The sequence below is a fragment of the Triturus cristatus genome, chromosome 7 (genome assembly GCF_964204655.1).
Source record: "Triturus cristatus chromosome 7, aTriCri1.1, whole genome shotgun sequence".
Taxonomy (NCBI): Eukaryota; Metazoa; Chordata; class Amphibia; order Caudata; family Salamandridae; genus Triturus; species Triturus cristatus.
Genome location: NC_140590.1, coordinates 813,826,162 through 813,841,416, shown reverse-complemented (window position 1 = coordinate 813,841,416; position 15,255 = coordinate 813,826,162). Strand labels below are relative to the sequence as shown.

At 41.6% G+C, this 15,255-nt stretch overlaps 1 protein-coding gene across 8 annotated transcripts in view; it reads right to left on the bottom strand.

Annotated features, from left to right (window-relative positions):
- TNIP1 (TNFAIP3 interacting protein 1) overlaps window positions 1–15,255 on the bottom strand; it is a 221,398-nt gene that overhangs the window by 7,931 nt on the left and 198,212 nt on the right. For all 8 annotated transcript variants that reach the window (XM_085617685.1, XM_085617688.1, XM_085617687.1 and 5 more), the window contains one exon: window positions 6,823–6,913. In XM_085617685.1, coding sequence (XP_085473811.1) covers window positions 6,823–6,913 — 91 coding nt within the window. The remainder of the gene's footprint in view (window positions 1–6,822; window positions 6,914–15,255) is intronic.

Below are 15,255 nucleotides of genomic sequence, written 5' to 3'. Positions count from 1 at the left end.
AACACATCCAAAATAAGAAGTTGAAAGGCACCTGTGTCATTAACCTAGACCTACGCCAACTGGCCAAATAATGGAGATATATGTGTCAATCTTGGAGGTGTTGGAAAAAAAAACGCAGATGCTTGCTTTTGGGAAACTTTTAACAGATGCAGCTTACCTTGCATCTCTCCTGTATGTAAGGATAGAAGTAATACACTTTTGCGTCTACGAAAGCACAGACAACAGCACCCAGAAAACCTCTGGAAAAGGAAATGGCTAATCCTTGAAACCGTTCAAGTTAGAATGAGGAATGATTTATCTTTTGGAGTGGCAGCATGGAAGCAGAACAAACATTTTCATTCTGATTCATTCTAGTCCTATAGTTATTCAGAAGGAGTCCTGATGTCAGCCAACCTCAGAGGAACTTTGTGTGCTGATACTGAATCTCAGCTAAGTGGGCAGTATTTGCCCTGAAAGGCTTAACATGCTCATAAAGGACTTATGGTTTCTCAGCAAAGACCCGCGAGTGTAAATATTAGTTATCACAGGCTCATAAAAAATTTCAAAACCCTCCTATGTAAATCTGATGCGGGAGCTGGATGTAAATGTAAACGAAACATGCAAGACACTATGTCCTAAAGGTATAACACAGGTGACTTCAGGAGAAACACAATAAGTCCTAGATAAGGTCACATACATAGTCTGATATGAAAGTCAAAATGCCAACTTCAGCTGATTCAGGCACCCTGACGCACATTCACCAATTTAGGTATCATGATGTTAGGGTCAACAGTGTCAAAATCCCTTGAAACATCAAGTTCAAGAAAACATTTTCTTATGGGTCCACAGACACCAAGTAAGCGCTGTAGCCCACTGAAATCAGCCTGGCAGATCACACCGGTTTGAATGAAACTCCAGATACGACTCGAGCTATCAAAAGGCCATATTCACCAAATATCTGGACTGAATTTGGAAAATGTAACTATTTTCAAAATATCCAGATATACCTAGAATTCTCCACATTATTTTGAGAACACCTAGTATTTTATGCATTTGTGTGTTTGGATAAACAGCCGACTTAGATTAAGTCTGATAAAGCCATAGAGAAGGGGGAGATTAACTTGAAATAGCCCGTTCTCTAATGATAACACAATCCAGACCGATGTGGGAGAGAGAGAAGGGTAAGCCTGCAGAGTCTATGCTACCCGGGATGTGCCCATGTACAAAGCAGGCCCAACGGCTAAGAAATGTTATAAAAAACTCAAACTCGTGAGAATTGCTGAGACAGTGAGAAGGTGTTATAACAGTAACCAGTGATATTGTCCTTACCAAGCGGTACAATGATCCAAGCAATCAGAATGGAGTTAGGGCTAATGGCATGGAGTGTAAAGGTGTCAGGAACCCCTTCGCCTGCCTTAGTATTGCTCACAGACGGTACCCTCGTAGGAGAAAATTGAATCCTGGCTGGAGAGCCGTTTTGCACGTAATATTGCAGGAGTTGAAGCATTCTGTAGTTGGTGATCGATAACCGACCGCCCTCACTTCCTATTTGGGGTCGCGGTCTAGTTGTTCTTGCTGAAGACCTTTGAAAGTGTTTATTGCGCATGTGTGATTATAGCGCTGCTCACTTCAACCGAAGGAAAATCCTGTCAGGTGCGTTTACCCTTCGCGCTTCTAGTTTTGAAGAAGTGAATCTAGTTCTGCGACTGTTGGCCTTATTTAAAAACGGAAGTTAATAAGGCTTATAGCGTTTTCTTGTTTTTTAAATGTTTATTAACCTAGGTACAAATTTCCTCAGCAGAAAACTTCGCCAGCGCTACAGTGACCAAATATAGGCTGCTGAGAGTTACGGAGTGTGAGAAGAAAAGAAGTCAGTGAGTGATAAAGACTTTCAAGGAAGCAGCTTCTGTGAAGAGAAGCGCTTCGAATTCAAGTAAGCGTATTTTGAGCAGTGACCGACGTGACTTTCGTTCTGAAGTTTTCCTAAGCCTTGGAGGAGAAAAGTTTGTTTATTGTTCCTCTGGATTTTGGCAGTCAGGAGATTTCCTTGCCTCCGCATATGAGGTTAGGATTATTCAATTCCAGGCACAGTAAAACATCTAAAAGACTGTACAGGAGTGACAAGTAGTTTTTTCCTGAAGAGACATTTTTTGCGCAACTTAATTAAAATAAAAGAACTCTTCGCTAATTTAAGAAAGAGTAATGCCATAAGGGAGAATCCAAGAAAAAGAGCTGAAAGACTTAATATACTCAATCTAAAAGCAAGAATCATGCTTGTGTAATTTAAGAAAAGATTGTAAAGATAAGAACTACAAACAAGTCATAACCAGGGGTTCTTCCGATTAATCAGATGAAATAATTGATACAGACAAAACATTCAGGAGAGGAGCAATTCCTCAAATAGATGCAGGTAAAGATTACACATTAAGAGAGATTATAGAATTTGCGTTTGAGTACATAGGAGAGGTGAATGTTTATGCTTCTCTTACAGGTATCTTCTCTTCCCCCCGTGAAGCATAGGAGAGGAACCATAAGAGAGGAACCAGTGTCTGGAGGCAGTCTCTCTTGTTTTGTCTTCCACTTCCCCTTTCCCCCAGGCTGAAGTTAGAGACAGTAGTTAATCACCTGTCGCTGGCATCGGCTGGAAGGATTTGGGGTAAAGTCATCTGCTTCCGAGGGGATCGCATTCAAAAGTAGAGACTGTCTGACAAAAGACCCAAATGTCCTTATTAAGATTCTGGAAACGCCAGGACTTAGGTGGTGTGCAGAAGGTCTCACTCTGGTGCAGAGAGGTGATTCAAACAAGTAGCCTCAGTTGGGCAAAGGATGTAAGAAGAATCCTCCAGAATACACCAGTGCACCTTAAGGTGAAACTTTCGCAGACATCCCTGGAGGTAGATTTTACAAAGAGAATGCTTAGAGACCAAGGGCTCTTATACACAAGATCGCAAGATCTAGATTATATGAGTGAGAAAAAAATTGGTCAAGTAGCTAAAGAGCTCATGGGAAAATGCAGCTTGGTTCCCATATTTGGGTATTCTGCCCAATAAAGGGTTAAGACACGAAATTCTAAGGGTTCGTGTTGGTATTAATCCTTGGAAGACGGAAGGAAAAATAAAGGCAGTGTTGATACAATCAGATGGTATTTGTAAATGCGGCCTGGGAATAACAGATGATACTTTGCACATATTGCTTGATTGCACACTGATTTTAGCCATACGGAAATTTTTCTTATGTCCAATATTCTTAAAACATAAGGTTAACTCACGTGCCCAAGCAGTTTGTCTACTTACAGATATGTCATCTCTAGATATTACAATTGCATTGGGAAAATTTCTGAAAGCAACAAAAGACTTTGTAAGGGAGAAATTAAAGGAGGGGCATTGATTTTAAATGCTTTTAGTGTTCTCCCATTGATGAGAATTTTACGGATTTAGATTTTTGTAAACTGTGTTAAATTAATTATGATTCGGGGCTACATTGTTTTGCCCCTGTATGTTAAATTGTTTATTTTTTCTCTGTAGAACTAATAATGTTATCACTATGCGGATCTGATTCATATTTTATGTATGGTTTAAAGACTATGGTCTAAATAAACAACGTTTTATCTCTCTCTCTCAGTGATATTGACGTTTTAGAATGGAAACACAAGGTTTTTTTTTTTTTTTAACAGGGGATTGATACGCTAAGCAAAAAATAGGCACATTCATGAAAGTGAGGTAGGTATTTAATATTCTTGATTAATATAATATGTCAGATTATTGCAAGCAAATACAAGTGCATGAAAGTGTTTCCAACCAAAACAGTTATGACTAAGGGTCCCAGTTTGCCCTTTTTATCCGATTTCTAGATATAAATAATACGCAGTGCTAACAAAGCGTTTCCCTGTCTGAATTTATTTTGACTTGGAAAGGCTTGAGTCCAGATATGGTAAAGACTCTATTGCATTCAAGAGCCTTAGGCTGCAGATGCACTGGGAGAGACCTGCGGCTCTCTCCCACTCTCTTACTATGTGAAAGGCGGGTGAGCATCGAGCAAGAGCATACAGATTCCTGGAAGGAAGAGGTCTTAAGAGAGTGTGTACAGTAATTACGGTTTTTGAATAGAAAAGGCCACTTCCAGATTGACCAGCATAAGGATTTCAAATTGAACGCCCTGCTTGATAACTACCCAAAAAGGAATCTGTTATGTTTTTCTAGTAGGTACAGGGGTGCTTTTGATCCAGAAGGACTGTTCTTACCCAATCTTTTTACAAGCTCTATTTTCTTCTCCAGACCAACAAAGGCATTAATTTTTCGAGTCTTGCTCCAGACACTAATGAAGTTCATGCTGCTGACCTATTGGCAACGCAGATGTGCATATTGTTTAAATGCCCCAATTATGTTGCAAGTTGACACGTTTTCAGCTTCTCTATCATGCATGCATGTAACGATGGCACCACAACGAGTCTATTCCATGTAGGACAGGTAAGCAAGAATTGTTGGAATTGCCAACACTTGTTTGGAAATGCAATCTGCAGAAGCACTAGTGGATGCCATCATTATACATCTGAACACGCAGCGCCATTTAGTAGAATGACCGCGGTGTATTGTAAAAGAACAATTGAATTGTTACATTATACTCCTGGCTTATGCTTTTGGTTAAAGCAAATAACTATGTTTAATAGGTAAAATTCCTATTGATCTGGCAGGGGTAATAAAAATTAAAACCTAGCCATCCTTGATCTGATGCAGGCTCTTCAACACAGTTTAATTCCGTTTTTGTTGAACAATTATGCTTCAGCACCAGCACTGCATCAAAATCCCAATTGTATTCCACCCAATCAGTATTTCTCTTCTCATTTTTGCGGTGTACATGCGGAACCTTTGGAAAAAACTAAAGCCCTCACTGCAGGATCCACATAATCAAAAGCAGAACTTCCCTGTAATTTTTTAAACATCTGCTAGAAAGGTTTTACATCAGTGTTTCACAAACTGTGGGCCGCGGACCGATGGGTTATAAGCTGATTTTTCGTGGGTTGCGAAAGTCCACACAGTAAGTGAAGATGCCTTTAAATTTTGTATTTATCTTGTTGTAGTTGCTGTGCTTCAAAGACAGAGGTCAAATGTCGGTCTATGTATTCCGATAAATAAGTGCTTATTTTTTAACATGGGGATTGGTGTATACAAACTCCTCTCACTTTGCAGTCAGAAATAAAAGTAAAGTGACGTATGTGACAATCTTGCTGGGGCACAGGAAGTGTGAAATGAAAGACTGCACAATGTTTTTTTTATAGCACACAACAAAACGTAAATAACTACAAATGAACTGTACACATTAAGCAATTGAGAAAGTAAAAATGGAGCACAGTTTTTGTCATTCTGAAATGTGATGGAGACAAATAATTTTAACAAGATCAAAGCAAATGAATACACTTTTCTTGCTGCTGCAAAAATGAAAAATATTCACTGAAACAAGATTTCATACATTATTATTTATTTGTGCAAATGTAGTGAACATTTCAATAGAACATGTGCTGTCTGTAAATAACAGTGCACTGCCACACGATGCTTTAGATGCATGGAAAAAAAAATCACCTGCCTTATGTCAATTAAGCCGAGGTGCGTTGTGAAAGTTTGTAGATCTACAAATTGTGTTTCATTCTAAAACATTTGGGAAGCACTTCTCTACATGCTTTTTTATACATTGCTGTTCCGTTTTTAAACATCTGAATAATCCAAAGTTCAATGTTTGGCAAAGTAAAATAAAGAAGCAAAATAGAGGTATTCCAACAGAATAAATTAAAGACTACAAAGGCAATAGCTGTTTTTATTTGTTTGAAAACTAATTTACAAAAGTAAGATCTGTTCATTGGAATCTAATATTTTAGCAAATGGATCCTCTTATTCTCCTTAGTAATCAAAATCATCAACGAGAAAAATATCTTTCCTAAAACCACAACCCTGGCCGCAAAAATCCTATTAAAATTTGAGTTATAGTCCTCACAAGAAATAAGAATTTGCTGTACTATACATAGCATTCAGAAGATTCTCAAGTTTAGACACAAAACACTGTTTTTTCCCCCCAACACATTTCCTGACCCTTTCTGGGTCAACGCCTCAAGTGGAAAAGACGCTTTGCAGAACTTGAGAAGAGGCCAAAGACACACAAGCATTGACCTTTGGGGAAGACAACTAATGAGCAAATCCCTTGGATGGATAACTTTCTGCACCCATTAGTAAACTTGTAATTTGCATGAAACTAAACTACAAGGTCAGCTGACGTATGTCCAACAAAGCTAGATACAGCCCAGAAATTTGGGTTCTACAGATAAGATAAATATGCATGTAGCAAATTCCAAGAGAACTAATGTGCACGTTTAGTCGTTATCATATAAATGTGGCATGGATCTAGCAGTGCTGGTGGTAATACAGCTCTAAACACCCATAAGACACTAGGAAGCTTCTCAAGATGAAAATTAGCATTCATTGTTTACACCGCCTGCTTGCTGGGCATTTTAAAAAATAAAATATGCAGAAAGGTGAAATTTTATTTTGGAGAAAAAATGTGCTATTCCAGGGCTTTAGTGACACATAGCATTACATAAAATAACAGTCTTAAATAAATACCAGAGTCTCTATTCTCAATGCACCTGATTACAAGCAAGTGTAATTGTGGACTGTCAAGAAGGGACTTCTTTTAGAAGCTTCATGATATGAAAGCATCGTGGTGTCCACAGAGACGTTACACCATACCAAGGACCAGAAAACAATCATGAGATACATACGGGGTTTGTGCATTTGAGCACACTGGGGATGTTCCCTGGGAACTATTTCTGATCACAAAAGCAGAATTTACTCTTACCTGAATCTTTGGTCATCCCTTGACTCCCACCCCCTCCACAGGGAGGCATATTCCGGGCAATGCGGCATGGCACCCACCAGGGGTAGTCAGGCTGTTTTGAAGAAGCAAAAACAATGTAAAACATTAGATGTGTCTCAGACTGTAGAATCTATGCTGATCTTGACATCATATCATTGTGTGTGGACAGCCAGTTAATAGTAACTGGATTAATAATAAAGGAGTAAATTCCTAGCTCTTTTGTGTGGTCAGCTGCAGAGGAAATGGTCAGTAGAGGGAGGAGTAAGGAGTTAGATAGAGTCAAATACTGGATGCCACCAAGCCAGAGCCGGCTATCTGTGTATAGTGCAGATGGACAGATGTTAGACACGATAAGACACGCTAATAAACAGCATTTAGTGAACTTTGGAATAAGGCCACTAATTTGCCAGGGTGGTGTGGATAAAAAGAGCATGCTGCTATTCTAGCACGTGAAAATGTGGCAACCCTGGGTGCATGTGACTGAACATAAAGCACCCGCTGTACAGTGCATCAGCAGAGGTAAATAAGAAATAGCACTCAAATGACGACATAGTGTCCACAAACACACACACACACAGACAGGATACTCTCTACTGCCAGTGTGAGGGGACCTTGAGCCAAGTTGTGACCTAACCAGAAACCATCATAGCAATTTAAAAACCATGAAGCCATTATAGCCATGGGGTATAAAATGTGTCCCTGTTGGCCCTCAAAAGGCCCCTATGTAACTTGCGAGGCACACCTCTCCGTTATGAAAAAAGTAAGTCAGCGCACAAAGCACCATAGGTCCTAGCTGAGCCAGTGCCTAGCATGTAGACGAAATGTACTTGAGAAATGTGCACCTCTTAGGGATCTCTTACTGATATAGCAACCAGATAATACACACATTTAACACTTTCTTCCTTGTTTCTTTATTCTTGTGTGGTTAGTCTACACCCTGCGTTTTCCTATTCAACTAAGTATTTGTTCACAAGTACATTTCAAACACAGAAAATAATACTAACAATCAAAATAATGATTTGCTTTTACACAATGTTCATAGCACTTGCAGCCCGATTTAGAGTTTGGTGGATGGGCACTACATAGAAAATGTGACACAGAAATCCTGACTGCCTTATTACAAATGCATTAAGATACAATAGACTTGTAATAAGGTGGATGGAATATCCGGCATGTAATACAGCACCTGTTCGCCAAACCCTAAATCAAGTCCTCAATGTTGTCTACTCCTGCTAGATGTACAGTTTGCAGATGTATGTCCTGCGGTATTGCCCAATGCCATATTTTATGTGCGAGCTTGCTTAGAGGAAAGCACTTCGTTCCACCTTGCTTGTTGAGGTAGAACATTGTGGTAGTATTGTCTGTTTGTAACAGGATTGTTCTCTTCTGAATATGTTTCTGGAATGCCTTTATGGCCAGAAGAACAGTTTTCAACTCCAAGTAGTTGATGTGTTTCGTGGAGTCCTCCTCGCTCCATTGTCCATGTATTTTTGAATTGTTTAGATGTGCCCCCCATCCGTTGAGGGATGCATCTGTTGTGATTGTCACCGATGGATTTGGGTCCCTGAAAGGTCTCCCCCATGCTATGTTGTTGGATGCCCACCATTTTGTCTGTGCTTGCATCCCTTGTGTAACAACCACTAGATCCTCCCAACTCCCTGTGGCTTACGACCAGCTGTTGGTGAGCCATTCCTGGAATGGGCGCATGTGTAGGCGAGCATGGGGAATGAGTGAGGTGCAGGATGCCATCATGCTCATTCGTTTCATCACCTTCCTCACTGTCAGAGACTGTCCCTTGTGGTAGAGGGCTGTTTTGCTGTGGATGGCTTGTATCCTCTCCTGTATGGGATAAACCTTTGCGTCTTTTGTATTGAGTCTTGCTCCTAGAAATCTCTATTCTCTTTCCGGGGCGATTGAAGATTGCTTGTGGTTTATTGAGAAACCCAGATTTTCCAGTGTCCGAATTGTCTTCTGGACGTGAAGGCGGCATATTTGTTTTGTGCGTCTCCTTATTAGCCAATCGTCCAAGTAGGGGTATACGTGGACCTTGTCTTTTCTTAGGTGTGCGGCCACCTCTGCTAAGCACTTTGTGAACACCCGTGGAGCTGATTTTATTCCGAACTGGAGTACCTTGAACTGGTAATGTGTTCTGTTGTGTAGGAACTGTAGGTATTTTCTGTGTTTTATGTTCACCGGGATGTGCAGATAAGCGTCTTTGAGGTCTAGTGTTCCCAAAAAATCCCCTCTTTGGATTTGTGGTATTATTTCTTGAAGTGTGCTCATTTTGAAGTATTGAGTCTGAATGAATTTGTTTATGAATCATAAGTCCATGACTGGCCTTAGGATTAGGTCTTGTTTTGGTACCAGGAAGTATGGGGAGTAGTTTCCTGTGTGTCATTCTTGTCTTGGTACCTTTTTTTTTGGTACAGTTCTTTGATCTCTGTGTTTAGCAGAGTATGTTCTGAAAGGGATAGTCTTTTTGTTTCTGGAGGATTTGCAGGAGGCGCGTTTGTTAGCTCTAAGCAATATCCATGTTGTATTAAATTGAGTATCCATTTGTCTGTTGTAATCCCTTTCCGACGTTTGTGGTAAAAGGATAATCTTGCCCCCACTGGTGTTTTGTGTGGGTCCCTTCTTGTGTTGGTGTCAGTTTGAGCCATTTCCTCTCCCATTACCTCACCATCGAAAGGGCTGTTTCTGCTGCTGCCATCCCTGGTAGCTAGATTGCTGACTTGTTTGCTGGTTAGGATTTTGTCCCTGGCTTTGTTGAGGTAGCTGTTGGCCTTTTTGTTGAATCTGCCTCTTCCGGTGGTATTTCTGTTAGAGAAGCCTCCTCTTTTGAAAGAACATCTTTGATGCAGGGAACCCATTGCCCTTGCTGTCTCGTTGTCCTTTTTTATTTGTTGTAGTGATTCATCTACTTTCTTTCCCAATAGCTCCTGTCCGTTAAAGGGTCTATTTATTATTGATGTCTGAACTTCTTGCTTGAATCCAGATATCCTGAGCCAGGCATGTCTTCGAAGTATGGTTCCTGTGCACATTTGCCTGCTTGCAGTATCTGCTGTGTCTAGTGCAGATTTGAGGCATGTGTTGACTATGTTCTTTCCCTCTTAGATTACTGCCTTTGCTCTCTTCTTGTCATCCTCTGGGAGTTTGTTGATAAACTCCTCCATTTCGTCCCAATGTTGATGGCCATATCTGTTGAGCAAGGCATTTGAGTTGGCAATGCACCACTGCGTCGCTGCCTCCTTTTCCTTTCTTCTCCCCACTAAGTCCATCCTTTTGCTCTCCTTCTCTGGAGGAGGTCCTGTGTTGCTCTCCTCCTAGCCGTGGTAACGATGACTGAATCAGCTGTGATGTTTCCCGGTATGTATTTAGGGTCTTTTGCAGAAGCTTTGTATTTCTTCTCGACTCTTGATGGAAGCTGGTTCTTTGAACACCTGCTTGCCTTGGTCCAAAACACTTGGGAGCATGGGGAGGTATTGTGTGCCTCTTGTTGTAGAAGCCACAGTTTCCAGCCGGAAACATGTGCCCCTTTTTCTACCTCTAGGGGCACCCCAAACTGGTTTGCTGCCCTCTTGACCACTTTGTTGTAGAAAGCGATGTCATCTGGGGGGGAATGCTTTAGAAGGATAGCTGCAGATTTCTTCCTCTGGACTCTCGGTGTCGAGATCGTTCCAGTCGTCTTCGAAGTTTCCTTCGTCTTTGTTATCCTCAGGTAAGTTCCTGTATTCCTCGGGCCTTCGCTTCGAGGTTCCGGTGTTGGTGGAGAGTTGAAGATAGTGTCTTCTGCCTCTTCGGTGTAGACGTTCTCTGGTTCTGCTTCTGGTGCTTAGGGATTTGGAAATCCTACAAAGATTTGTCGAACTCCCTCTTTCTTTGTAAGAGAGCAACCATTTCTTCCTCGAGCTGTCTCCTTTTGTTTTGGACTTAGAGGGCCCTTTCGGCATCAGAGTCTGCGGACTTTCTACTCTTTTCGGTGTCGACGGTTGTTGTCGGCGTTGCGCCTTTTTTCACGGGTTTGCTGTCAACCCTTGTTTTCGACGGCTTAAGCGATTTTCTCTCATCGGAGACCTTTGGCTGGGTCCCGTGGGTTTCTTTCAATCGCAGATGTCCTTCGATCGCCTTTTTGTTCGACGTCGAGGCTGCCTTTGCCGGATTTGGATTGTGGCCCTTCGGTTCATATGGATCTTTGTTTCTTACCTTCTCCGTCTTCTTTTTTGTCTCTTTCACCATCTTATTAGCGTGTCTCTTTTCGGCGTCCTTTTTTATAAGTTCGACGTCCGAACCTTTGTGTGTCGATTCTGCTGGAGCTGCAAGCTCCTCCTCGTCACTGGAGAACCCCATTTCGCTCATGGTAGGTTTCTTCGAGGCCTGAGACATCGTGGTGAAGTGGGCCTGTCTCTGGTTTCGCCGCGTCCTGAGTGTCTTCGGCAGGAACGCTGAACAGGCCCCACAGTCTTCGTCTTGGAGATCTAACGGCAGGCAGAGGTTGCACACGGTGTGTGGGTCTCGTTGTGCGTATTTGTGATGGCACTTCGGACAAAATTTGAAGGGGGTCTTCTCCATGGCCCCTAACTCGCCATTTGTGACCTGGAGTGTTCCTCCGGTTGTTCTCCGACAATGTTCTGTTGAACTTTCGGTGATAATCTTCCTTCTTGACGTTTTTTCGGGAAAAAACACCAAACTTTCTTCCGAGCTTTCCGTCGTGCTTCCAGACCCAACAGCGGAAAAAAGAATCTGAAGATGACTACCACACACGTCGACCTCCAGGATACAGTCTGACATCACACAGGGGACGTATCTGGCACTAAATGGTGGTCGACAGCGACCAAAACAAGAAGAAAAAAAAATCAGGACCCAACCACTAGATGGCGGAATAATGCACAGCATGTGAACCCAGAAAAGGATTCAGGCTGCGAAATAAGTGTTGCTACTTTTCATTATCATGGACTTCCAGGGTTCTAGCCTCTGTTAGGATGACTCGGTGAGGCTGACTCCGCAATCTCCCACTGACTGTGGTGGGGGATAAGTGGAGTCACAGCACCTCTCAAACACAGAGTATTCAAATCTTGACTCAGTACTTTGGCTATTACAGTTATTTGGGAAGGCATTTAATATCCGAGGCAGATGACATTTGGTGGTGAAAATCATGGACTTCACTGGAGAAATAATGCCGACCTTGTGTAAAAAAGGTTCTGTTCCTCCCAAATCTAAGGCTACAAGACTTATGGTACTCACACACAGTGTTCGGTGGGATGTAGAATGTCTTTCATATTTGTTGGTTTGATACTCGGACACAGATGCAAGCTCCCAGACGAGCCACAGACTCCAGAGCCGGCCTACTACAGGGCACCCCAGAAACTGCTGAGGACTAAGGTGATGGGTGAATGGAGGATGGAAGAAAATTGGACACTGAGAGGTCAAATAGCTGAACTCTGTCATCATTTCATTTATAAGAACCTTCACCAAAGGGCTAGAGAGCAATGTCAGTAATAGGACTTGCAAAAAACACTAAGTGGGACACCTGGGTTATGGGGACGAAGATCTCTGCAAGATGATGAACTGACTGCCTTGAGAATGTCAATCCTATCAAGGTAATGCTATTTCATATGAAAATCATGCCCAGCCCATGTTATGGGGGACCATAAAATACTGCTTTAACCCCTAAAATAAAGGCTCATAATTACAAATACTGTTTCAACACAGCTTTGAATCATATCTCTAACAAGTATCAATGTTAAAAAATAAGTGATACTCTTTCTAAATCATCTCTTTAAACTGCGATGTACCCCAGTGCTCAATACAGACACCCTAATTGTTCACTATATATGTTTAATCATTCCACCCCTAATGTGTGGCTTAGGGATTTGGGATCATCTCCAGAAACTCATTCACAATCCTTCACAAGGAGTGCTGAAAAGATCTGGAGACCCTTACACACCCAGCCTATGATTCTTTTAAGAAGTTCACAAAGGACCTCTCGTTGATTACAGCAGCATTGACAAATGTGATGCACGGAGCTTCACCTGCCTACCTGCTCTACTCACACAGCTCCTCAGATATTTCTTCACAATTCAAATATGTACATACTTAAGACTTTTAAGACTGCGGCCTATGAATATCAACGGTACTGACTGCCCATCGCCATAAAATGGAAACCTCTGTAAATCTATAATGCGTTCTGACATCCATGCGGTATGGTATCTGCTGTAAAAACCATTTCCTAAAATAAATAAATACAATTTGCAGATAAAACCCAGTAATACCTTAAAGTGACTTCTAACTCTTACCGCTCTATCTCACTCTATCCGGTCCTCATGTTTAACCAATATATGACAGTGGCTGAAAAGTAGCCACCTGAAACCTATAAACATAATGTCTTCATTCGTCAATCTCTGACTGCCATATGAATGTAAATCGGATAAACATAATCCGTAAAGCTGACTCTGAGCATAAAATTGATCAATTGCCCAAATTCCTAGGAGTCATATTAGATAAACTTAATCTTGTAACCTACTAGCTTAATCTTAAAATGTGGCCGAGGAGGAATTTTTCAAACTCTAATTAACCTTTTCTACAATCTGGTGGCCTAAAATCTGCTGTGCAATCCTTTGTTCCCTCCTGCCTCGGCAACTCAATGCCCTTCTCACAGAACATCTGAAGGACATCCTGTACCCTTTAAAGGCTGTCCTCCGTGTCTTAGCTAGGCTATTCTAAACCTTCCAGCAAGTTTGACATCACATGGGACGCGTTCTACTGAAAACGCTTCAATAGATGCAAGTGGCACCTTTAAAACTCCCTGCTTAGAAAGCATGGCTCTGCATTCAAATACTCCCAAATACCATTGCCAGACGCCCACCGTTTACGGAAGTGCCCACTTGGTTAGAAGCAAAGTAAACTATTGCCACTGGATCAAACAAGTGAAAAAAGATCCTCGCTTTCTTGGTCATTCTCAGGCTGTGCACCTAAACTACATAACCTCACAAGAATGCTTAACTTCTTCAGATTATTTAAGACCTCCCCGAAAATGCATCTCCCCGAGAATCACCTTGATTAAGGATATCCGACTACTCTATTAAAATGACCATGTGACCCTTTAAGAGCCGTTCACAGCTCATACCTGGAAGACTGTTGAACAACAGACTTAGAAAAATGCATCTCCTGTAATGCTTTAAAAAAATGTTTTTTTTACAAGAAATATAACTTGCGCAACACTTTTTTACTAATTATGTGCACTATATTATACTATGAACTGTAAATAATATAGTAAGACTCTCTTGTGCCCCTGGGGCAGTGATCGTTCCAATATAAATACTTAAAATAAACATGCTGAAGACAATGGTGCTAAGTCTACAAAGCAAAGTCGAGGTTATTTCCCTAAAGGAGTCACAGAGGAAAGGAAACAGAAGTAAGTGCCAGGAATAATGGTCACATCTGCAGACTATGAAACTGCACAAATTTGGACAATAGATTTACAAGACAGAGGGTGAAAGCTGTACGGCTTTGAGTAAAGGAGATCGAGGGAGAAGCACATAGAAGGTTTCTTTAATCCTCAAGCGAAACGTTATGTACCAGTGCTTGAAATGGAAAAATAGAAAAAAATTGCTCATCAATTGAGAATATTTGATCGCCACCTCTCAAAATAAAGAAATGCTGATACTCAGCACCTCCCCACTAAAAGCACTGACATGTCCACGATGCTCAGAGAGCCTCTGCGAACGTCAATGCAGGCTCCGAGGCACTCTATACCCAGGCCATTTAAGTCAACAAGTGGCGTGCGAGTAGAACCCGTTGCTGCATATCACCAACTTTTCTCGGTACAGACGTGGTTGTAAAATTCATTACAAAGATGGAAGCAGCCACTAATGTGTAGAAGAGGAGGATGTGATGGTTAACAAGTGTAGGAGAAGTAAGGAGTAGAGTCTATGATGGATGTGAAAACACAAGGTGCCTTTCCTGATCTCTACATAGTCACATCCTGATCCTACAACAACAGAGTGCAAAGTTCACACAAAACGTAGTGAGCAAAGAGCACGACTGGTGCGGGATGGTGTGTCAAGCCACACGTAATGCAATTGAGGGTGTGCTGTCGAACTGTGGCAGAACAAGGTGAATTCCCTGGCTAAAGGGAAGTGCAGGAAAGCACCTTGTAAAAGAGGACAGGAAAAGACCTTGAGAACTAAGACAGAAGTGTAATGTTGGCACACAGTGAGTAATCCCCAGGAAAGAGTCTAGTCATTGTGGCAAAAGACCATCGAACACTGTCTTCCAGAGTATCAAAGAACATGTAACATATTGAAACCAAGGTCCCTCTAGTCACTAGGTGGACCTCTCCTTCTAGGCCTGTGCCATCTTAGAGGACAAGTTAAAGATTTCTTCAAATTAATTCCTACTCTCGTTTTCCAACACAAG